This window comes from Grus americana, chromosome 4 (genome assembly GCF_028858705.1).
Source record: "Grus americana isolate bGruAme1 chromosome 4, bGruAme1.mat, whole genome shotgun sequence".
Lineage (NCBI taxonomy): Eukaryota > Metazoa > Chordata > Aves > Gruiformes > Gruidae > Grus > Grus americana.
In genome coordinates, this window is record NC_072855.1 from 19,017,655 (window position 1) to 19,041,745 (window position 24,091).

Consider the following 24,091-nt stretch of genomic DNA (forward strand, 5'->3'; position numbering starts at 1 on the left):
ATTAACTGAAGTTTACCATGGCTGTATGCAGGAAGGCCTTCACATCACAAATGCTAAATGCTGTTTCATTTTAATCACATGCCTCATGTGAGGAAAGAATAACAAATCTGCCAATAAAAAGCAGAGTAATGGAGACACAAAATTGAGTATGCCATCTTAGATTTATTCAACTTTCTAAGTAAATGAAGTATGAAAATGGACTTTTTTTCCCTGTCCCAGGAACTTTTAATTTATATTTAAATTTAGTTACATTGCCTAGATGGGCAGGCTATTAAAAGTTCAAGAGGGCAAATGAAATTATTACCAGTTTTAAAAGCTATAGAGCCTATTTGATGCTCCCCCTCTCCCCAATAATATTGCATATGCTTATTTTCAGCTGCAGTATTCTGAAGATACAGTAATGACAAAACTTTATTTGTAAAATTATGGTATCAATATTATTTGGAATAGAACTTCAAATGCAAAATTAATGACATGTTAGAGTTCAACACTAAAGGGTATTAATAGGAACACAGAGTCCCTAAGAATACCTGCTGCAGTTTTAAAAAGATGTTTGGAAAATAAAATCTTCTTTAATTTCTTGCAGTTTTTTGGTGGAGTGATTCCCCCCCCAAAAAAAGTGTCAAAGTGTACACATACTTTCACCATGCTACAGACTTGAGTTAAAAATACAAGAAGTAAATTGGCACTCAAAAACCAGAATCTAAAGGTATTATCTTAGTCAATGTTTAGAGAACCATCTTAGCTAATTTGGACAGCTTTTTGCAGTGGAAAGTTCAGGAGTTCAATTCTAGATAGTTGTTGGTTTATTTTTCTTTTAAATTACTTCACAGTAAGTATTTCAGTCTTGGAACGGAAAGGGAATTGCGTTGTCTTCCCTGACAGGCTGTGATTATAAAAAGACAAGAGGCAAATTAAGAGTTTGGTGTCACACTAAGTGTGTCACTCTATTTAGTCATCATCTAAACAAATTCAGAGATACATAAAAATCTGCAAGTAGAATTTAAATGAATTGGGTTATACATGGAAACAATGTTAAAAATACATATAGTCTGGAAACACCTTAAAGCAAGCGAAGGCCCCCACACCGCACTGGGAAGCGAAGAGCGATGCGTGACGAGCGGTGTCACTCTGTCATTGCACACGAAGAGGTGACTGCCAGTGTAACGGGGCAGAAGGTTGGCTTTCGCCACGTTCACAAAGAGGGGTTAAGTTTTACCACTTCTATCGTTTCTACGTGGCTGTATCAGAGCCAGTCACGCAGAATAACCAGCTAAAGACTGAAGTGCTGTGAGCACGTAGTTCAGTGCCCGCATTCCCAAGGCAACATATCATTGCCATTTTCCAGATTGTCCGTTTACTTTACATCCAAACGTGGCATTGAATTGACCATCATCTATCTCTAACGTTCTTACAGCATTCAAAAATTAAACTATTAAATGAGGAAACTGGTTTTTGTTAATGAAGGTTCACATTCAAGATAGCTCTTGCAGACTGTTTGTTAAATATGAACATAAGGTTATCCCGGTTTTGAAGAGATTGCCATTCATTAAACTAAAAGTTAAATTACATACTATTACTGCAGTCATCTAAAATCATATGCATATATTGTCATATTCGGGCAAATGTGATTGTCAGGTTTTCTCATTTTTATTCCTAGCTTGCATCTTTCACTTAACAGCCACAAATAAAACTATGAAGCAGATCCAAAAATATAGAGATTATTATTTGTTTTAATACCTTCATTCAAATGATCATCTATTGATGCTGCTAATGATAGAATGGGTCCATCTTCCCTAGTTATCCCTGCTTTAGCTGTTACATACTCATCTTTTCTTCCATAAGCAAGTTTCTAATCCCTTTTCAGGACATTAAAAAGTACAATTGCCTGAGGAAAGGCAAAGTATTTAGACTTAAGGCTAGTCTTGTGGATTTGCATTACGTCTTCAAACATAATCATCCATATTCTCATTCATAGCCAATGACAACAGAGCAAGGGCATTATTTTCACTCAAGGACAGAAAAAAATATATATATATGTAAGTTCCTAGAACTTATTCTAAGGCTATTCCATATGTGAAGCCTAACAAACCCAAGATATTAAAAAGGCACATGCAATGATTCTTGCAATTAGAGTGTAAAACACTGTCTGAAAAAATATTTCAGTTAACTTCATATTTGGTTTATAACTCCATGCAAACTGTTTTAACTTCTGGTGACTGGAGGAAGGGGGTCAGGAGAGATGACTTAGTTATGAAGACTTTTTAGGAAGAGGCAGGGGTTACAACTGTTAAACTGTGATACTCTACCATCCTTTGAAGCAGTGATAGTATCCTAATTGCAGAGAGGTTTATTTTGACATAAAAAGATAAGAATGATTGTACTGGTTCAGACTAAGGATCCATCTAGCACAATATCCTGTCTTCAGCAACAGCCATTAGTGTACGCCCAGAGAAGAGAAGAAGCAGGACAAGCATATTGAATATTTTCTCCTAACACTTTCCCTGCCACTGACTATTTTAATTTCAGGGGATTTCTTATATAAACTACAGTTAATCTAGTGAGTGACTCCCAACAGATTTGTTTTCCAAATGCTTGCCCAACTCGTCCCTCTCAACTCACGGAGAACTTTTTGCACTTACACCACCATTTAGTAAAGAGTTTCACAGGTTTATCAGCCCCAGGGTTTCATTCCTGACTGGTAGTTGTAAGCTCACCACCTATCCATTTAGACATAAAGCTCATTTTGCCCAGCATGCTCCACTTCACATTAATCTACATTGAGTTTTATCTACCATTTTACTTTCTTTGAGAATCATTGCACAAAATCTGTCTATGCCAGAAAGTCCCTATAAAATCAACAAAACCCTCAACAACCAAAAAACAGTCTATGCACTCTAAGGTACTATTTATTACAGTTTGCATCCAAATTTCTACTCCAAGTATACTGTACTCCTTATTGCTTCTATACTCCTTGTTAGTCTGTACAATGGTTCAAGGAAAAGTACACACATGGTTAAGAACTGCGTTGTATCGCAGAAGGCCAAGGTAGTCTTAATCTGCCATTTCCTAACATTTTGTGTGCATAATTTGATAACTTTCTAAGGGTTCCTTTAAGAGTATTTTCAAGCATAATGTCAAGTGCTGTGTCCTGCTGAAGTTTTAATATTATCTTTTCAAATTATGCTGGTAGTTTGGACTCTTACAAGAATGTCACCGAACGTAGGACTTCCAAAGGGAGATCATTAAGGATGGCTATGGGATGCTTTTCAATGTGTCATTTGTAAGAGAAGCTGAACTGTATCTTTCATTATAATTAAGATTCAGATTTGGAATGAGAGAATAAAAACCTTAAACAATCTTTTCAAAAGAAATGGTGTGCAGCATTGTAACTTTGTCTGTTCTTTTCCCATTAACGTACCACAAGAAATCTTAAGACTTCAAAGATGACTCTTTTGGAAGAATCTGGAAAAAAAAGCTTTTTGAAATAGGTTATATGACTGAATTAATGTGTTAAAATATGTGACGTTGGAGTGAAATATTTAAACGTATTCAGAAGAATGTGTTTAAAGATTAGGGTATTGCCTTTAGATCCCCTACTTCAAGATATCCTTCTACCCACACAAATTTTTCACTACTGCTTTGGTCTTCTGTGATGTTCAGTCAATCTGACATATGCAGGATTATAAAATTTGAAGTGGAAACATTTTGCACAACACTGAGTTTTGCAGATACTGCTTAAAGGAAGAGAGAGGTATGCAAATTGGGGGGAAGCAAAGGCAGTCTATCTAGACCCTTTTCTGAATAGGGGAAAATTTATAATTTGTGAGTGATTAGCAGTGGTTTATTATCATATATTTTCTAATTAAGTTCACAGTGGGTCTGCAGCTGCAGCGTGTGAGAGGTATATAGCTTTTTTGGGTGAATAAAAGAAATATTTATAATCTGCTCCACCTTGAAGCAGAATATAGCACAAGTGCACTAAGTTATGGCATCCTCAGCATTTCTCAGAATTTCTTTTAAGCTAACTACTGCTAAACTCAATTCATCTTGGTCTTTTTTCTTAGAGTACTGTCTATAGTACAGTGTACTTCTAAACAAAAAGCCTATGGGAGGGGTCCTATTTCTTCAGGATAACATAAAAAATAAGGTGTTTTCAGAAGCCAGGTACTCAAGTATGCAATAAACCAAAAATCCTAGTTAAGTTATCAGAGGACTCAGGCAAAATTCAACTAATATATTTGCCAAGAGAACTTAAAAAATAAATTTATGTTTGGGGTTTTGGTTGGTTAGTTGGTTGGTTTTTTAAGGTATTTTTCTCTTAGTGTCTGATATTTTACATTTAGGCGTCTCAGTCAACTAGTGGTATGGAACCTACTCAAAATCCAAGTTTGTAACATTTCGGCATCCACCACACCCTTCCACAAAAATGATTTCTCTCTGAGGTAGACTAATACCAAGACTGCACCGGCAAAAGTTATCAGTGCTAATCAGGAAATTGAGAAGGTGTAACGTGCAATGCAGAACTTCAAAAGAAATCTTGATTGGTTTCTTTGAAATTAAGGAGGCTTCTTTCCCTAAACATGACAAAGATTTCACCCTTGCACATTAGAACTTGTGCAACTATATATAGAGAGAATATTGCATCTCTGTATATGAAAAATATTTGAGACTCCAGAGGTTCAGACTACCTCAGAGGCAACAGATAAGAGATGCAGACCTTAAATCTGGAATTCTTTTTCATTAGAAAAAAAAAAAGAGTGAAAATACTTATCAGGTTGATGAAAAATACTGATTTGGTATCAGAAGAATAAATATTTCAGCAACACAAAACAAAAAAAAAATAGCATTTAGAAACATATGAAACCCATGTTTTCCTATGAATGTTGACATTTTAGCTTTTTGTGACATCTTCAAGCACCTTTTTAAATAATTTTGTTTTAGATCCTATTTGCATAAAAAGGATGTCTCATGTTGTTGAGGATTATTTTGATATTTTGGATTATTGTTTTCTTTTAATTTATTCTACTTCTGATTTTATTTTACATATATTTTCAATAGAAGTTGATGGAACATTATTAACCTGCATTCAAAAATGGTAATTCATCTTCCATGGTTTTTAAGGTTCCCTATTAAACCCTTAACAACAAAGCAGTCTTAAATGGAATAAAGCTTTCAAATCATTGCTGTTCTTCTATTTACAGATTTTGTGCAACAGTCACCTGCAACTGCTACTTCATCTCTGGCTGGACATGAGCATCATTGTTGGACGTTTAATGATGAGCAAAGCCCTTCTATTATAGTTTGGCTCTGTATTTCAGAATTTCATCCTATGAAATCAAAAGTAGAGAACTGAAGAAGATGGTAAGAATTCTATGGTTACATTAGAAATGATGAGGAAAATTTTAACATGTCATCAGGGAGATTGTGCTGAGAACTCATTAGAGTAAAGTTTCTTCACTGTGCTTTCTTCATTACACACTGTAGGGTAATTAAGCGGCACAATTTTTTTAACAGATTTATGCAGAGTAAACAGTACTGTAAATTCTCTTCTCTCAAGAGTCTACCCTGTACTATTTCTTCCCAAAAAATCCTCTCTTTGTGCTACAAGAAAATATTTGAGAAATGAAAACTCATTACAGTGGACATACATCAGTGCATTACCATTTGAAAATTGTTTCATTATGAGATCAGTGAAAAGAAACGCAGAAGTATTTTTAGGGATTTCATATAATAGCATCTTGCGTGAGAGAGAGTCCTCTTCTTAAATAGGACAAAGCAAAAGCTTTTCTCTCTTTTACCCTGTTCAAAACAGCTTGAAGTGCCAGGAAAAAACCCACATAGAAAACTCCAGTGCTGTCTTTCTGTCCACTGTCGCTTTTTAACAAGAATTTATAAATACATTGAGAACAAAGCCAGTGTTATTCAGTTGGTAGCATACTCCTGAGTGCTAAAGTCATTCTTTACCAAGAGACTTCTGACGTGCCGTGGTGTGCTCTAAACTCATAGCAATGTGTTCCTGCAGGGAACAGTGCGGTGACTGCTCCATTGTGAGCCCAAGGCAAGAGCACAATTAAAGTGCCTCATTTTCCCACCTAATCAAATTCATCCTAGAGCAGAGGCAGTTTTGCAGTCACAGCACTACTATCACCTCATGAAATTATACAAGAATGTGGAAGAGATGAGCATAGCATGTCCCCTGCTTAGGAAGGAGCCTGTGACAGCTCAGCATGGGCCCGTATGGGAAGAAGTTTGGAAAGAGCTGAAAGAACGAGCAGTAAGACCTGTGGCTGCAGCTCTTGGTGCTCTGGCAAAAAGCAGGATGCCCTGAGCCAGGACTGCGGTGGGGTCCTCGGTCACTGGGTCTGCACATGCTTTCATTACAAGGTTTGGAGAAGGAAGGGAACCAAGCGGAGGTCCAAGCGTAAAAGTGCACTGAGAGCTGAAAGACAGGGGTTGAATTCCATATTGGTTGAATTACCTTAATTATTCACTGTGATAAATTGGCATTCTACTGCACACTCCTGACAAAGTTTAAAAAAACCAACACCCACACAAACCAACCTATTCAAAGATATCTGATGAGCAACTGACCCTTAAATGCATCTAATCCCTGCATTAGACAAGGACAGATGGAACATCCAGATACACACTGACAATGGTTCATCTTCAATGTTTCATACTAGTTTCTCAACATTTGTTGATTTGCCATCTCCTTCACTTGGGAGATGCAGATTTAAGAGTACTGACAGAAGGCTTGATTTTCTTAGCTGACTTCAGGAGTGTCTTTGACTTGGTAAACAGACATCCAAGGAACAGTTCTTGGAAACATCAAGTTTACTTGCAGGGGACTCCGGGACCATCACTGAATCAACAGTTTCTGGTGGTTCTGGTTTGTGAGAATCCACTTCTAGTACCTCAGAAGGTAAATATTTATAAAAAATAGGCACTTTATTGAAAAGATAAAAAAAACTTTAACCTTTTATTGCCTAATTGTATTGCCTCGCTGTGGGTTAATACATCACAGACATTTATACCATTTGGAGGCCTTGTTTCAATCACAATGCTTCAGCACACGCTCCACAGCTTTGTTGCAAGACAGCCCCTTGCACAACTTGCTTCAAAGACCATTTGGCTTATATAAAGGTGATGGCTTATTTCCACTTTACTTTGTACAACTGGATATAACACAGCAATGTAGTATTTGCACTTATTTCTTTTGTAAGGGCAGCTGGGATTTATTTATTCCTTGTCATGCTTTCTCATGAATACCTGCAGTTCTTACGTAGTTTTCTTTAATCTTCACTTTCAGAAAATACAAAAAATACTCCTGTGACTGAGAAGTGGCCTTAACAAGTGAGTGTAATTTCTCATTCATTTACTTTGCCATGTATTAAACTAATAAATCTAAGTGAACACAGAAATCATCATGGATCTTTCAGAAAGTTACATCAATACAATTAAACATGAAATCAAAACAGAACCAGAATTTTAACACCTTGGGTGTTTTTGTAATTTTTCTCCTTTTCTATTAAATCTTTATCCTATCACAAAATCCATTAACTAAATGCTTCACATAGTCCCATTCCTGTTTTCCAAGCTTGTTTTTTATTCAGTTGTCAGTCTTGCACAGTTTACCTGAAGAAGTTTTCAGAGGCCAAAGCCCTGGTGATGAAAAACGGTCTCTTGCTAGAAATCCCATTTAAGGGGAAAGACTCAAACAAGTTTCATTTGATAATTCTTTTCAGTTCATCACACTGCTTTCAGTAAAAACTGTGTCAGGAAGCATTAAAAAAAAAAAAAAAGCACCTTTCTTTAGGAATTGCGTCTCTAAAGTCTCTAAAGGAAATAGATTTGGAGATAGATGCTAAAGGGCCACGTGGATCTGGTTTTCCACACTGTATCACACCAGCATCTCAGCAAAAGCACAGCTCTATTTGCTGCAGACATGAAGTACCTCTCACTTTCAAGCTCAGCAGTTCAAAAGACTAGAACTAGAGAAGTGGAGCTTTTAAATTCCTCAGCCCACCTAACTGTCAGACATCACTGACCCAACAGGCGTTCAGTCAACCCATTAATCAGCATCCGGAGAGCCCAGCCAGCCCTCGGCGCAGCACGGCGAGCAGCGCAGAGGCAGCAGCTGCGGACCTGCGCTTGCCTGGCTGGGACCTGGCGCAGGGCAGGGTTTGACAAGGGCCTCAGCAGCAGCTTGGTCAGAGACAGGCAGATGCCTGGGGACTGTAACTGCTGCAGCCCTCCAATTTTTTTTTTCCCCTCCACTGCTTGTCTGCCAAAAAAGTTCCCCTGAACTTAGTTAATTAAGCAGAATGTATTAGAATTGGCAGCATGCATGGAGACTACTTGCTCTGCAGTTTAAAATGCAGTTGCATGAATATTGCCAGCTATTAAAAAAACCAAAACCACAAACCCCACCACTTTTACAGATTTCTTCTACAAATTCATAAGAATATCCCATCTTCCACTTAGGAAACTGAAAGCAAAATGTCTTATGAATATTCACATTAAATAATCAGTTAACAGTAATTCCAGATCTTTGGATTCACTAAGTAGTTTTTGTGACTTAACACAAACAAAAATTAACCAGCCAAAACAACATGGAGGAAAACACACTACTAGAAAAACAGAAATAGCAAAACTAATGTTAATAATCCAGGAATATTTCCCTCATTGTTATTCCATTTCAAGGTCTGAAGAGGCATCTGAGAGACATAGTGACAGTTGTTTCCTACAGCTATTTAAACCATCCAGACTTTCAACATCACTCGTTCATAAAGCTATGCTGGAGAAGTGACCACAGAGAAAGGTACACTAAGTTTTATTAAAGGAGAAACTTTTTCTTTTGCATTAGAAGTACAATACTTTTTTGATCTCTAGTAATTCTTCCCAAGACTGGGAAAATTTAATCAATTGTTGAAATAATTTAATTTGCCATGTTTAAGATGACTGCACACATTAAATATGAAGTGGTTTTAAGCTTTACGCTTAAGGTCTAAAGAAAAAGAGAAAAATGCAGTATAATTACATGTAAGAATTAAGAGCTAATTAGTCTCAGTATTCTCTTTCTTATAACCTCTTAACTGTAAAGAAAAAAGTTATTCTGGAATATTTACCTACTGTCACTAGACTATTACATTCTTGTAAAATATTTGAATTAATCTCTAGGTTTTTAAGCATCCACTTTTATACTTTTCACAGCTCAATTTGAAAAAGTTGATAGTGGGACAACCCTGATATATTCCTGGTAAGGCTGAGAGTTTTACATTCACAGCCCAAAAGCCAGATCCCATCTTCTGCTAACTTCTGTAGAAAGCATCACTCCAAGAGTAAAAAACTGAGTATATTGCCCTGATTTTTAAGAATCATCCCCTCAATGCATCCATGACATGCACAACAACAACTGAAGACTTGAGCTGAAGCTTTTTATGATAACAACCATGGAATCCACACCATGTACTGGAATGGAACCTAGAAGGAAATTTAAAAATTGCCTCGTGAATTTTTTGTTGTAGAATGGGGTAGGAAAAGGAACGAGGCAGAAAACTTGTCTAGTGGGACGTTTAGTCTCAGTACTTCCCTCTCTTCCTGAACTGGGTCATGAAACAAGGGTGTTTCAATCTATCCATGACAGAGAGCCAACACAAACTATTTGGGGTCTCCATGTAGCTGGGACCTATTCTTACATGCTCTCTGCTGAAGATGAACATCAAGAAGTGGTGTGATTGTGATACTTGTTCTTACAACAGTTAGAGATCTCTTGGAGCAATTTCACAGAGTGGAGTTTAATCCTCAGGTCTACTCACTCCTAGATGGATTTCCTAATCATTAGAAAAGAGTTAGGCTTCCTGTTACCACCTCTATCCAGTCCTGTGATGTTTACATGTCTTGCTGTATGATGGATTAAGAAATGGAGACGGCTCTTACCCATACTACCGAATTTTGGAAGTGTGAACATTCTCCTTGGACGTGGAGGAGACATGTCAACCCTCTTCAGGCTAAGCAGTCAGCAACACAGATGATCTTCCCTGGCAGACAGCCTAACCAATAGGTGTTTATATACCCCGTACTTCCAAAGTTCAGGAGAGGGACATCTAATAAATCTCTGTGCAAACAAAGTGCGCAGCCTTGGAAAGCATTTGTAATAAACTGCTGTCTCAAACAGACTCAGACGTTAGGCACTGGTAGGCAGGTGATCTGCAGTCACAGGAGTACTGTTGAGAGCCCCTGGAAGCCTGTGCTAGCACGTCCCACACCTTCACGGAAAAGATCTACGCTCAGATAATGTCTTCCTCTTAACAGTAGGCTAGAAAAATATTTCTGTGCACAAACAGGCAAAATTAAAGACTAAAGATTACCAGAAGGTAATCTGATTTCTCAAAGAAAGTGCCATTAAGAAGTACATCCCACATTCACATAGATTTTTATTCTTTAACTACGAAAAATCTCAAGCCTGTGATTAGCATGGGTTTTTTTGGGAAGGTTATTTGTTTGGGGTTTTTTGTTTTGGTTTGGTTTTTTTGGGGTTTTTTTTGTTTGTTTTTTTTTTTTTTTTACACCAATGGCATCAATCTATAGATTAAAAATACAAAAATCAAGCCATAGCTTTATTTACATAAGCCTAGAAGAGTGAGATTACTTCAGTTTGTTAGAAAAAGAGTTAGGTTTCTTCCTTCTTTCTTTGTCAACACATATCCTAACTGGGAATTTGAATCTGTCCAGGAAAACCTAGCCTCCTTTATGACAGGCATTTAATATGAACATGCCTGAAAAGGACACACTTGTGAAAATTTACCACCGAAGTCAATGACAGTTTTGTTTCTATCATCTCTCTAACCCCCATGCTATCCGTTGTGACAACTAAGAAATAATTTCAGAACAATGGCTAGGAAGTTTATTTTCTCCATTTCAAAATAATTTACGATCAATTTCTTGATCTCCCAATGATTTATCTCATTATTTATAATATATAAATTCATGTTGCATCTGAAAACTGAAACGTTCTCCTCAATTGCAGCGCTAAGTTCTTTGTGATAATGTTTCAAGGAACGGGCATTTCTAACACACCTCGAGAGGCAGCAGGCAATAGAGTAGGAATTGGTATGACATTTGAGAAATGCTGTCTTCAAGTATTTGAGGGAGTCTGTTCCAGTTGTGGAAACACATCAACTTAACATATAGCAGGAATTATGGAAAATAAAAAACTTTGTTTAAAAGACTGTTTCTTTTCACTACATTTTGCTGTCAATCATAGTAACATGCTGTAAAAAAAAACTGGAAGAGATCTGGATGTATTCAGGCAGAGATTGCCACTTAAAACCCATTGTAAAGATTTATGCAGCATTTACCTTCAAGCAAGTGGGTTGTTTCATTAATATTGGTTACAGCTGAGTTGAATGTTAAGCACAAGTCCATGTTTATGTACCATCATAGACAGCTATATGAAATGATAATTTTTATTTTAAATATTGAGATTCACCACAGAACAGGTCTGTAGTGCTGTAAATGGTTATGAAAACCAGTCGTCAAAGGTGACTTCTTAGCTAGGCCTACAGCCTAGTCTCCCTCCTAGCTCACTTTCTCCTGTTTTCTAATCAGCGTAATCACACCAACTGCAGCAGAGCTTGTACCAATCTACATTGCTGTAGATTAAGTATATATTCAGCACGCCTACCATTCAGAAAGGAGGAATGGATTAGGTTCAGTGCACGTGCTTTCAATGGGTAATGCCAAGTTATGTATAATTTAAACATGAAAGAACACCTGAAAGAGGAACCAGGGAGCAAATCGTATCAACAAGGAAGTTAAATTATATTCACCATTGTGCTCCTCAGTAAACATCTACATTTTGACAATCATTGATCACTTGAGTGAGCAGATAGCCTGCATGTAAAAAGTAAATAAGCACACATTTTTGTCTGATAGCTATTGTACCTTTTTTTGAATGATCAAGACAGAAACAGAAATATCTTTAATATAAAAATTAAAGCGTAAGCTTCTAACACTTTCAAGTAGGCTTCCTCATTCATCTTTATTAATTATCAACTAATTATCAACATAATGAATTATGCATTAGATTTTGCTCGGAGAACAGTAAATGGTATTGCAACAGTTGAGGTTAATGAGTAGACTGGGCTATGCAAGAACTGAACAGTGGAGCGCTCTCTCTCTTAGCAGTTCAATTATTATCACATTTTATTGACCTTATTTGTTACACCATTTGAACATGACGAGGTCTATTAACCTAATAAGAGTATACTGTTACCTGTAGTAAAAATGAACTGAAGATTTCCTAGAAAGTGTCTCAGTTGTTAAGAGTTCCTAAGAGTGGGAGCATTTTGCTTGCATGTTTCTCCTTTAAGGAGACGTTTCATACAACCCTACCTGGCTTTCCAGTAATGTAAAAAGTGCTTCTTAATTATAAACGAAAGAACTTCTTTTAGTAGTAACATAAGAATCAGTATCCACAACAATTCCTGAAAATGGTTTTGAATTGTGAGCTTAGAAAGCTTGCAATACAAATGTCCGTCTGAAAAATAACCTGGTGTGCATCAGTTGAGAGACAGGAAAGGAAAAGCTTCAATGACTTTGTAAAAAAGGAGCATTGCGTTCATTTCTAACATAGCTTGCTTCTTGCATTATTACTTAATTTCCACAGGAACAAGAAGCCAGAATTTCAGAGAAGTTTGAATTGATAGAATTCACAAAAGAGAAACCACAATAGACTAGGAATAGTACAGAAAATAAAGTCAGGGAAGTTCTATGTTACCAGACACTCAAACTTACTAAAAAGCTGTATCAGATTTCCACAAGTTACAAGCATCCTACGAAGGTTGCCAATGTTTATGCTATGATCTTTATAGCATTATATCCCCAAATCTGATAAACTGCATGCATCAATAATTTAAGTTGTTAGTGAAGAGTCAACTTGCTTTCCAACCTTTCCATCAGTGCCTAAAGTGACTAAAAAAACCCAAAAAAACCCCACAAAACCATCAGCAGAAACTTTTAAAATACTTGTAGTAAAATGAATGGCTTTTAATTCTCGATAATCATGTTAGTATAATTGGTTAAGTCTGCTGATGTTGGACTTGCACCTCTGCTTGATGATTTTTCCAAGGAAAAAAAAAATATTTGAAGTCTAGAAAGAAGCACAATTATATTTTATCAATACAAAATGACATAATGTAAGCTATTATATTTGTCAGCTGTTGGGAACAGCCATAGAAAATGCTGAATTGTGAGAAAAATATATGTTCCAAAGTGCTAAGAAGAAAACTATACTGTTTGCTCAGTCTAGCTTAGAAACCTTATCTGGTACTGTACAATTTGTCCAAGGTTACAGGAAAAAAAAATTCTCTAAATAAAGTTGACAGCCATTTATGGTTTCACATTCTTTAAGGGCAAAAAGCACAAGTCTTATTTAAAGTCTGCAGCAAGATACTGTAACATCATATTGACAGCTTGCAGTTTATTTACATCTTAAAATAAGCCAAAACAAGCCTCCAAAAAAAAGAATGTTGACAAGCAGACTAAGTAAATCAGTTCAAGAAACAGTGAAAATGCAAAGCATGAGAGTTATCCTTTATGACCATCGTGTGATTACTCTGCATTACCTTTAATGTACACAGGTGAACAGGTGAAAGCACGTACACTCACATTCCGGTCTGGATTCGGGTGTGTAAATGCTTAGAGAATGTTAGGCTGTCTAAGCACCGTAACAAAAGACTATATATTCTGGTTTTATTATTCTCAGCCACAAAATAGTTCACAGATTTCTTTTTTATTATTATTTACAAGATGAAAGGAATTGTAATATAAAACAATGCCATCACTATATTAACCTTAGGCAATTTTCTTGTTATCATGCTGCACAGCTCGACTACAAAGAAAAACAGTCATTACCTGTGTGAAGAGAACCTGTGATTAGCCTGAGAAGGTACTGGGCAAATTTCAATATTTCACGCTTACACCGCTTCCTACAGCCACTCATCTTAGGCAACGCGGTATCCCTCTGAGAAGAGCCAGGAGACTTTGCCAATAAAGAGAACAGTTTCTGCCAGCAAACTTCTGGGGCAGTTTACAGCCTCGCAACTCCTCGCCTCCTCACAGCCAAGCGAACTCCCTCCCGGTTTACCTCCGGTGCCTGCGAGAGGAGCCCCGGCGGCAGGCGGCAGGCAGCGGCGCGGGCTGCGGGCGCAGCCACCACAGCACGGCGCAGCCACCGGCGCCCCCGCGGCGGCCGGACCCGCCGGCAGGCGCTGCCCGCGCACGGCTCCGCGGCTGGCTCCGCGGGTGCGCAGCCCGGCGGGCGGGGCGGGGCCGGGCCGGGCCGCCTGCCCGCCCCACGCAGGCATACACCGACGCGGCGCACACGCAGGGGCTCGGGGTCTGCCCCTCTCCGTGAATCAGCAGGCGTGCAGGTGGGGAGGCAGCGAGGGCAGCGCACGCCTCAGGTTCCGCTTTGCCGAGGGGAGGGAGAAAACCCATCCAACGGCAAAACGCCGACCGCTCGGTCGGGAAGCGTCCCAGTGCCAGGTAGTGCATTGCTCAAGGTCAGAGCAGAGGACTGCCTTGCCTGCGTCTCACCTGCAGGAATGAGATCAAGGGGTGAGCCGGAGGGGATTCCCCACCGCCTCAACTTCGCGCGTGGACCGCAGGACCCGCAGCCTGCTGAAGGTCACGGAAAGCCCAGGCCGCTGCACACCTGCGGGGAAGGAATATGGTACCAGGACCCCAAGTGGTACCTCTGCAGGGAGCTCCCCCTGCTCCCCAGCTCACTGACCTGGGACAGGTGGGACGCTGGCTCTCACACAGTTGACATGTACTGGTGAGGATCTTTCTAAGAAAGTCTCTTTGGGAAGCTACATGCATTCCTTGCTATTCCCTTATAAATACATTATTTTCCATATTGCATGAGAAGTGTTTCCTATTAATAAAAATGATCTGCTGAAGTCTTTATGCATGCGCAAAGAACCTGAAGATTATGTTTTCATTTCCCTTGGAGTACTTCCCTGTACTACATAAACACAGAGAACAACTCTATTGCATTAGACGGTGATGCAATATGTAATGCCTAATACAGTTAAAAGAAGACAAAGAACCCATTAAGGAAAAGCTTAACAGAAGAAAATCACTGTCTGATCTAATTTTAATGACAGCATTGACCATAAAACATTTTGGTGAATGCCTTTAAAAAATTATAATAAACACAAATGCACATCTTCAAGCTATTCTTAATATTACACACTGATCAGAGATAAATACATTACAGACACAGAACATCAAAGCATTATCAAAGTTGCAGTTAGATGACATAGTTTTTGTGTCTGCTATCTAAAAACATAAGCATGCTGTCTTATGCTTCCAGTGAGGCTACGCAGTGAATGGGAAGAGCCAAAATAGCTTCCAGAAGCCCCTGGTTTAGCCCAGGAAGGAACCGGGCAGATTTCAGTATTTCATGTTTACACCACTTCTTAGAGCCACTCATCTTAAGCAGTACCTATTTTTTGGAAAAAAAAGGCAGAAAACTTGGCCAAGAAGGGTTTGAAAAAGACCAAAACCCAACGAATTCTGAGGCATTAGAGATCACAGTCTGCTTTACAAGTTTCAAAACCCCTTTGGTCTCTGAAAAGAAAATTCCATAAATAGCTGGTGGAGGTAAAAAGATGCTAAAAACAAGTGTGTTTTTCTTTTTTAGAGGAGGATAGAAGAGGCCAATGCAAATGGTTCTCAACTAGAGTCCTTGACCTTTGCGATCTGTTGGCATTTTTAATTGCTTTATACAAATTTCACTAGCAGTGTTACGAAAGTGACGAACTGAATATCCATTTTCTAAAGCCTTATATAAGCATGTATCGCCAACACCATGTTTTGTTGTTGTTTCCTCCCCCAAAAAAACAAACCAGCATCAGTTCTGACATGTTTTCCTAAACCTTTTATGTTTCAACACAGCAGTAACAGTAATTGCTACCCAAGAAAGAGTTCATGAAAGGTTTCTGACCAGTTTCACTAAGAGGCTTTTAATAAACAGTGCCGTATTTGAGTAGAATGGCATCCACATCTACCTCCCGATATTTCTCTGCTCAGCACAAAAGGCTGACTAATCTTTGGACTCAAGTTCCTTACCCCAAATCAAAAGAGCAAATCAGGGAAAAATGGACAGGAAAATTACAATGGAAAACTGTAATAAAGCCACCATGATTTTGTTGACAAATATATTATAGTGAAACAATATGAAAGACAGTTGGAGAATAGCAAACATATATATTAGCAATATACTCACTTTTTTTTTTTTAATTGATGGGCTACACTAGAGTCCTCAGTCAGAAACAGTCTCTTTGCACTGAAGTATATAAATACTTTTTCTATCTATAAGCTATGTCCACACCTAATAATTCATAATCTATAGACCTATAAACCTATTTAAAAAAAATTCCTATTAACATCAGAGGGATCTAGATCAATTTCTATAAGTTCTGGACTTTGGAATCAGGTATTAGTAGTCAGGGTTTAAAAGCCACAGTTTAAATACAACGCAGAAGGAATAAAACACATGCTTACAAAAAAAAAGGGGGGGGGGGTTCAGACATTAGGAAAAGTAAATGGAAGGAAAAAGTAAACGGAAGGAAAAAGTAAACATTGTTTGTAAACTCCTGGATTTTCAAATTGTTTTACCCAGTCCAGCTGACAGGCTCCTAGAACAATACAAAATACAAATTATTTTGTTTTGAAGTACTTGGGAGGCATGAAATGACTGGGGATTTTTTTAAAAGACTGTCCACAACAGCAGTCCAGTTTAAATGCAAAATGGAAAAGTTGCCATGAATGTACAAAGTACAGAGCTGTTAAGACAAATTAATTGATAATAATCCCATATTTTCTTCCTTTGAGCCTTTCTAAACAAAGCTGCAAGAAAAATCTTAAAAATCTTTGTTACCATGGCAAGAAAAAAGTGCCAAACCATCAATTTATCCTGTTCAATTCATAGATGCAATTCCACATACATTTTTAGAACTTTAATTAGGGTCTCAGCATCACTGGTTTATCCCCCAGGCACCTATGGTGGCAATTGAGGCTCCCTACACCATAATCAGAAGGGGGTATACACTGATGTAGCTTTAGTCTCACACTACAAAAAAAAAAAGCTACGCAAATCTTGTAGTTAAGAGTTGGTCAGTGTTAGCAGGTACGTAATCAGTATGTCTTTTCTTGTTCCTGTGTAGGAATAATATTTCAGTATAAGACAAAACAATCAAAACCAAAGCAGAAGTCAATTAACATCAATATGAAAACATTTTAAAATAAGGGAAAAAACTGATTTTAAAATTGCATAGGTTGCTGGGACAAACTAGTCTAATCTTTCTTAAAAAAAACAAAACAAAACAAAAACCCACAACAAACCCACAAAACAAAATCCCTTAACCTCAAACTCACTGGCTGTCTTGGAACAGAACTTTGTGATGGCCTGGCATAAAATGATAAATAATGCTGAATTAGCTAGCATTATAGTTTCTTTTTGAGAGAGAAAGAATTACTAAATACAGGTTATATTTAATAACAAAATAAAGCAAAGCCATCTCTTAAAATACTCAAGAAGAAATTAAATTTGCCTATCATCATATTAAGTAACAACAGCAGACTCAACTTGCAAAAAGCACAGTGTAATGGTTTAAGGAGAAAAAAAGTCATCACGAATATTTGATAAGAAGAAGAAACCCCTGCAATAGGGACGGCAGTGGACGGCAGATATAAATTTGTTAGTATGGTAACAAAAAAAGGAACAGCACAAGTTGAAGTGACATATACGGAGCACAAGTTGATCGGCTTCTTGGCAGTGATTTGCCTTGTATACATCTTTCATTTGCACACGTTATTTAAACATTCTTGCAACTTCAAAGAGCAAGATCTCCTGAACTAGCCTGTGCTATTGACTAAGAGCAAATTGAAGTCTTCTAACAATAACAAAATCAACTCAATTAGATGCTTCAACTTCATCAGAAAGGGTGACTGCAGGAGGTCAACCAGGAGCACTGAAAACCCGTGTACACAGAGTTTCCTCGCTGTTGACTCCAGAGGCTTGTGAGGGCTTTTGTTCTTAATGCAAATGTTGAATTCCACAACCGAACATTTTTATCAGAGGATTTCTAGCCTCCTTATTTCAAAGAGCAGAGGTAATATTTACAATCTAAGCACATGGCAAGCATAACAGATGGGTAGAAACAAACAGATGGGTGAACACAAGGTAACAGCGAGATGTTTATGATCAGCATAAGAAACAGCTGCCACAAGTAGATGACCATCATCATGTCTCCTTTCAGTTGCTCCTTGTTTGTCACAAAAGTAAAAGCCCTCCTAAATCACAAACCCTCTTTAATAGCTTTTCTCTGGCCTTTTACTTCTCAGCTCTACAGTATTGTGTACCAAGGTGTCCAAAGCTGGCCACCATTATTCTAGAGTGGATGCAGCAGGATTAGAGTCCTTCATCACAGAAGTCACTGGAAACTGCTGAACTAATCCAAATTATTCACTATGTCTATGAAAATATTTGGCACCACTTTTAGCTATAGCCAGTGAACAGCAACAAAAACTCTCCTGCACCTCATCTGCCCAAATTTAGTCTTGGATATTAACACAAACCAAAGATGGTTACATGCTAGAACATGAGAAAGCAGAGGTACAGATATATGTTCCCTTCCTAACTGATTAATAGTAATGTGCTAGCTAATTTTACTTAGTTTAAAATTATTGCTCCTTGCTGTCTGTCCTGAACGTTACAGCAACAACAAGGAACACAAAACTATTTCTGCTTCATCCACTCCGTATATTAAAGTGGACGTCAACATGGGATGTGGACATGATCTTGTTCTGTCTTGTGTGGGAACAGTAACTTCCACAGACCCCAAGAGAGATAGTGAGGAGTCCCTGGTTTTGAAGACAGACTTATTTATTTTTTAATTATTTTTTTTTTAAACTTTCATAGCAAATTAAAAAGTTTTAGTAGGCCAACCATTACTTATCCGAACTGCATGCAATGTTTCTTAATGTGGAACACAAAATAATAAGAAATCTTTATCCTGGCCTATGCCACTGAATATTAATACAGTCTTCCTGCTTTTGTCTGTGGTTTTTAACTTCTCCTGAAAACTTGCTAAGAATAATATCCTCAAAATCAAACAGCTGTATTGCTGTGCTTAAAATAGGACTACAGAGAAATGACTGCTACCTCACGCTGTTTGCATAATATCAACAAATTATACATGTGCTCCATTCTAATAGTTAATACCTGCATAAAATAAATTACTTTCATCACTGTTATAGTTCCAGACTTTATAGCTTCACACTTAATTTTCTATCACGTTTATGGAGCTTAATAAGACACGGTGGCTTAGCCCACCAGAACGTAAAACCTTTGACCAGTGTAACGAAACCCACTGAAAACATTTGTCTCTTGTTTCTAACTTCCCTCTAGCTGCTCCGTCAGAATGCCTTTTTTACCTACTCAGTGTCCTTGAAGCTTACCCCAAGGATTCATTTTCACACAACACTCTAAGATGATACTGCAGACAGTCAACTAGGAGCTACGGCTGCCTCAGCCTCCCACACGGTCCTTGCTTTCCTAATTAAATATTCATCACTCCAGAATGTTGCAGTGTCAGACACTAGCAACTTCCCAGCCTGACCTTCCACAGCCAGCCTGCAGCTTGTGCTGGAGAATAAACAAGACTGGGACTTACCTGCTGAAACATAAAATGGCATAATGCAGTTTTCATGTCGCACATCAAGTTCTGTGCATGGACTGTAAAATTCTCACTGCGGAAGCTAGAGTACTATCTTTTAATGCTCAATGGAAATTGAATATCTGTATGCAAAGCTAACTATAAAACTTGCATGGGCAGTGTTATCAATAATCTTTCTGCAGAACACTAAAATCTTCTCTTCCTTATCATATAGATCCTGTTTTGTATGTACGGTCATATCTTCCAACTTAAAAAAACAAGCCAGTGCTAAGTATTCTCAAATAAATCAAAAAAGAATGAAGCATACTACTGTCAACAAGTATATGAGATTTTAATTTTGTGGCTTTGGACTCCTATCTTAGTTTCACATACCCCATTTATAAGAAATTTGCATTTGGCCTCCAAGACAAAAGAATTTATTAATTCCAAATCTCTCCCATCTGTGGAAAGAATATCTGGAGTTATTATAACTCAGTTTAGTTATACTAGATTCTGCACATATTTACATCTGTATTTAATGGAAGAGAAAGCTGAACTGAAAAAAATCAGAAGGAATCAACTTCACTGCTATAGAAATCATAGCCTCAATAGTCTATAGGTTCCATAGATCATCTGAGATTTGAAATAACTAAAGCATATCCATATCATGCCCCTATGCAATAGGAATATTGAAAAGCTTGCATTTTGACCCCAACAGCTATATTAACTTGTTAAAGAAGAAAAATATATTGGAAATTGGGTGCATACATATTTTATTTATACATACTAGGTATGCAGCATTCTTAAGAAGATGGAATAGTCATTGCACCAAATCAGCTATGAGAATTCTGTAAGCATAATAAATACATATGTACAGCTTGGACCAGGAAGTAAAAATATTTATGAGAAGTATGCTTTCGCTACATAGATATGTAGTGACATGTATGTATGTATATTTATATAAAATATACATATGATTTAAAAAAGTTTGATTTTGTAGCTTCAGTAATTTATTCAGTCATCTGCGAGAGGCTTTTTGCCCCTAGGATTTCCCATAAATGGCCAAAACTTATATTTCATCTTCTGAGTCAAGGGCTTCCTTACAGTTTTCAGGGATTTTCTTTCCCCGGCTTTTTTTGCTAGCCCAAACCAATTGTGGATGCTGTAGAGGTTGCGGATGTGGCTTGCCACCCTGATGAAACTAAAAATTAAGATTTAAAGTTGCAAATCCTTAAGTCTTCACATCCTTAATCTGTCATGAATTACAATGCATTTGGATGAATATGCTGCAGCTACTACATAAGGGAGGAGAAAGGTAGAAGACAGGTGCTACAGCCCAAACAGTTTTTCAGAGCCTGCATCTTGGTTGAAGGTTTGTCCTTCATCAAAAATTTTATTCTGTTAATTATCTCATATGAAGTACCAGTGTTGAGAGCAAGTTAAATTACAACACTGTTAGGCCTGTGCTGTCTGTCTCTCCCCTCCTAGCAGAGTCCTGCAGATACCAAGAACAAAAACAGTCTGTCAGCATTCCTGTGGGATCCTTCAGTAAAGCCCTTTGGGGAACATGAGCAGTTACTTGTCTACTTTGGTGCAATCCCAAGCACGACTATAGGCTGGGCGAGGAATGGATTGAAAGCAGCCCTGAGGAGAAGGACTTGGGGGTGTTGATTGATGAGAAGCTCAACATGAGCCAGCAGTGTGCGCTTGCAGCCCAGAAAGCCAACTGTATCCTGGGCTGCATCAAAAGAGGTGTGACCAGCAGGTCGAGGGAGGTGATCCTGCCCCTCTACTCCACTCTTGTGAGACCCCACCTGGAGTACCGCGTCCAGCTCTGGGGGCCCCAGAACAGGAGAGACATGGAGCTGTTGGAGGGAGTCCAGAGGAGGGCCACAAAGCTGATCAGAAGGCTGGAGCACCTCTCCTATGAGGACAGGCTGAGAGAGTTGGGGTTGTTCAGCCTGGAGAAAAGACGGCTCCGGGGAGATCTAATTGCGGCTTACCAGTACCTGAAGGGGCCTACAAGAAAGATGGTGAGGGACTGTTTATCAGGGAGTGTGGTGACAGGACAAGGGGTAATGGGTTTAAGCTGAAGGAGGGTCGATTTAGATTAGATGTTAGAAAGAAATTCTTTACTGTGAGGGTGGTGAGGCACTGGAACAGGTTGCCCAGAGAGGTTGTGGAGGCCCCATCCTTGGAAGTGTTCAAGGCCAGGTTGGATGGGGCTTTGGGCAATGTGGTCTAGTGGAGGGTGTCCCTGCCCACAGCAGGGGGGTTGGAACTATATGATCTTTGAGGTCCCTTCCAACCCAAACCATTCTATGATTCTATGATTCTACTTCAGATTTTCCAGAATTGTTGTGGTTGTAATACTGGCCCATAGATCTTTCTCCCACATAATACAGGTGGTTAGCTCTCCCAAAGTATGCTAAATTTAACTCTGACAAATAGGAGAGTCATTTTAAATAGACTTATAATTGATTTGATCATATCTATGCTCGGATAAACCTGAGCTGAACCTTGCTGATGGGTAAAACAAAAAGGTTTATATATAGAATATGTGCTCAAAACTCTACCACTCTAAACTAAATAACAATTTTTCTACTGCACACACTTACTTTCATTAGAGGCAAATTAAAAACACATTCCAAAAATTATTTTATGATCATCTCCAGTCAATTGGAAATTCATCTACGTTTCATGCTACAGATAAAGCCTGAAGAAGCTACCCACTGTGCACTTCAGATAGGAAACAGTGATCAAGGGTATAAGTCAGACAGTAGCATACCCGTCTAGCATTGCTGGCCCCATAAAGGAAACATCTGAGCCTGCATTACAGCCTTGAAGTTGCACGCCACATACAGTTGGTAGATTTTGATGGCCTTATACAATATCCGTGCAGTATCGTCATTTGTCTTCCTGCCTCCTACTACACGTTCTTTTGTGACCATATAAACCACCACTTCTCCAGGAAGTGTGGCCACAACTACTTGCAGCCTCAGGCAAGCCTCCCTCATCAGTCCCTCTAATACTACTTTAAATCAGTCCTCAAGGACCAGAGATGGAAGGAAGCAGAATCAAAGTAAACCTTGGAGATTAAAAGCAGGGGAATGGAGCAAGCAGGGAATTCAAATATCACATGTGACCCATGGGCATTAGTGAAAGACAGAATTTTTGGTTCCCAGCTGGGAATAGTCACTGGCAGGGCAAGTACTTGGGACCATGTGCTTCAAACCTCAGGAAACTATAGAAGTTGAGTCTGAAATCAATGCAGTCTCTTAATGACAACAGAGTCTAAAAGATCTGATCAAATAAAGGCCTTAAGCATAAATCCAAATCATTTTCCAACTCTATAGCCTGAGGAAGTGAAGTAGTTTTTTTATTAGGAACTCAGCTATTATGAAGTTACAAGTCAGTGATAATGATAATAGCCTGTATATGGTCTAGGCGAGCAAAGGAAAATTTCATTAGTTGGCTGTAAATAAATTTCCAACTCTGAAGCCTAGAACAGGAAGCTAACTGCAAGAGTGGTAATGAGCATTTCTACCAGCTCTGTACAAAGAACAATATTTTTTTATATAATACACACACACTTATATAGTTAGCACTGATGCTCAGGAACATATAGGGGAATACGACTATTTCTCTCATTGTAACAAGAAGAAATGCTACTAGAAGAATGATGATAAACTTTTAAGGTTTTATACAGTATAGGGTGAATATGAACATTGCTTCTATTTAATCCCTGTAGAAATTTCTTAGTTCACACCAGCTGCTCTGTGTGCCTGGATATGGAACTTCAGTCACCAAGCAGAAATCATGTTTTACATTACATAAATTATTATTTCAAACTTTTCCCCATCAGAATAGGGCAGCTACCTCTACTGCAGAAACTGTATTAAAAATAGAAGAGATAAGCTCTTCAGTAAAAAAAAAAAAAAAAATCTATTAGACTTATCTTATGTCCAAAGAAGCATATTGGGGGGAGGGGGGGAAGAGAGAGAAGAAAGAAGTCACAACTCTACAGTTTCCGATATGCAGGTAACTTGTCAGGTGTAAGCATCTTAATTGCAAATATGCCCTTACCAGTTTTGGTCAATAAAGAATTTATAGCATGTCATACTGTTTTCATTCTTCTCTTGATTAAACCAGGTAATTCCACTCTCCTTAACTTCAAATTGCATTTGATTCAGTAATCACATTTTATCTTACACTATTTTATGTTATCATTGCCCAGACTCCCCCATGTGATGTCTTCAGAGATAATTTCAGTCACATTTTAATAGCTTACCTCTTTTGTTTTCCACCCAATGAAAGAGAAAAAAATAGAAGGTGGCAATAATTGGGTAATAGAAGTT

The 24,091-nt window shown here is 38.2% G+C and overlaps 1 protein-coding gene across 6 annotated transcripts in view; it reads right to left on the minus strand.

Annotated features, from left to right (window-relative positions):
- The window catches only part of KCNIP4 (potassium voltage-gated channel interacting protein 4), a 450,983-nt gene that overhangs the window by 326,810 nt on the left and 100,082 nt on the right, over positions 1–24,091 (minus strand). Inside the window, exons 1-2 of one of the 6 annotated variants that reach the window (XM_054824801.1) lie at positions 14,153–14,265; positions 13,921–14,029 (exon numbers count right to left, since the gene is read on the minus strand). The exons of 4 other annotated variants lie outside the window; for them this stretch is intronic. In XM_054824801.1, coding sequence (XP_054680776.1) covers positions 13,921–14,008 — 88 coding nt within the window. In that variant the 5' untranslated portion in view covers positions 14,009–14,029; positions 14,153–14,265. Of the gene's footprint in view, positions 1–13,920; positions 14,030–14,152; positions 14,266–24,091 lie in introns of those variants that run through there. One more of the 6 variants, XM_054824807.1, reaches the window with a different exon arrangement.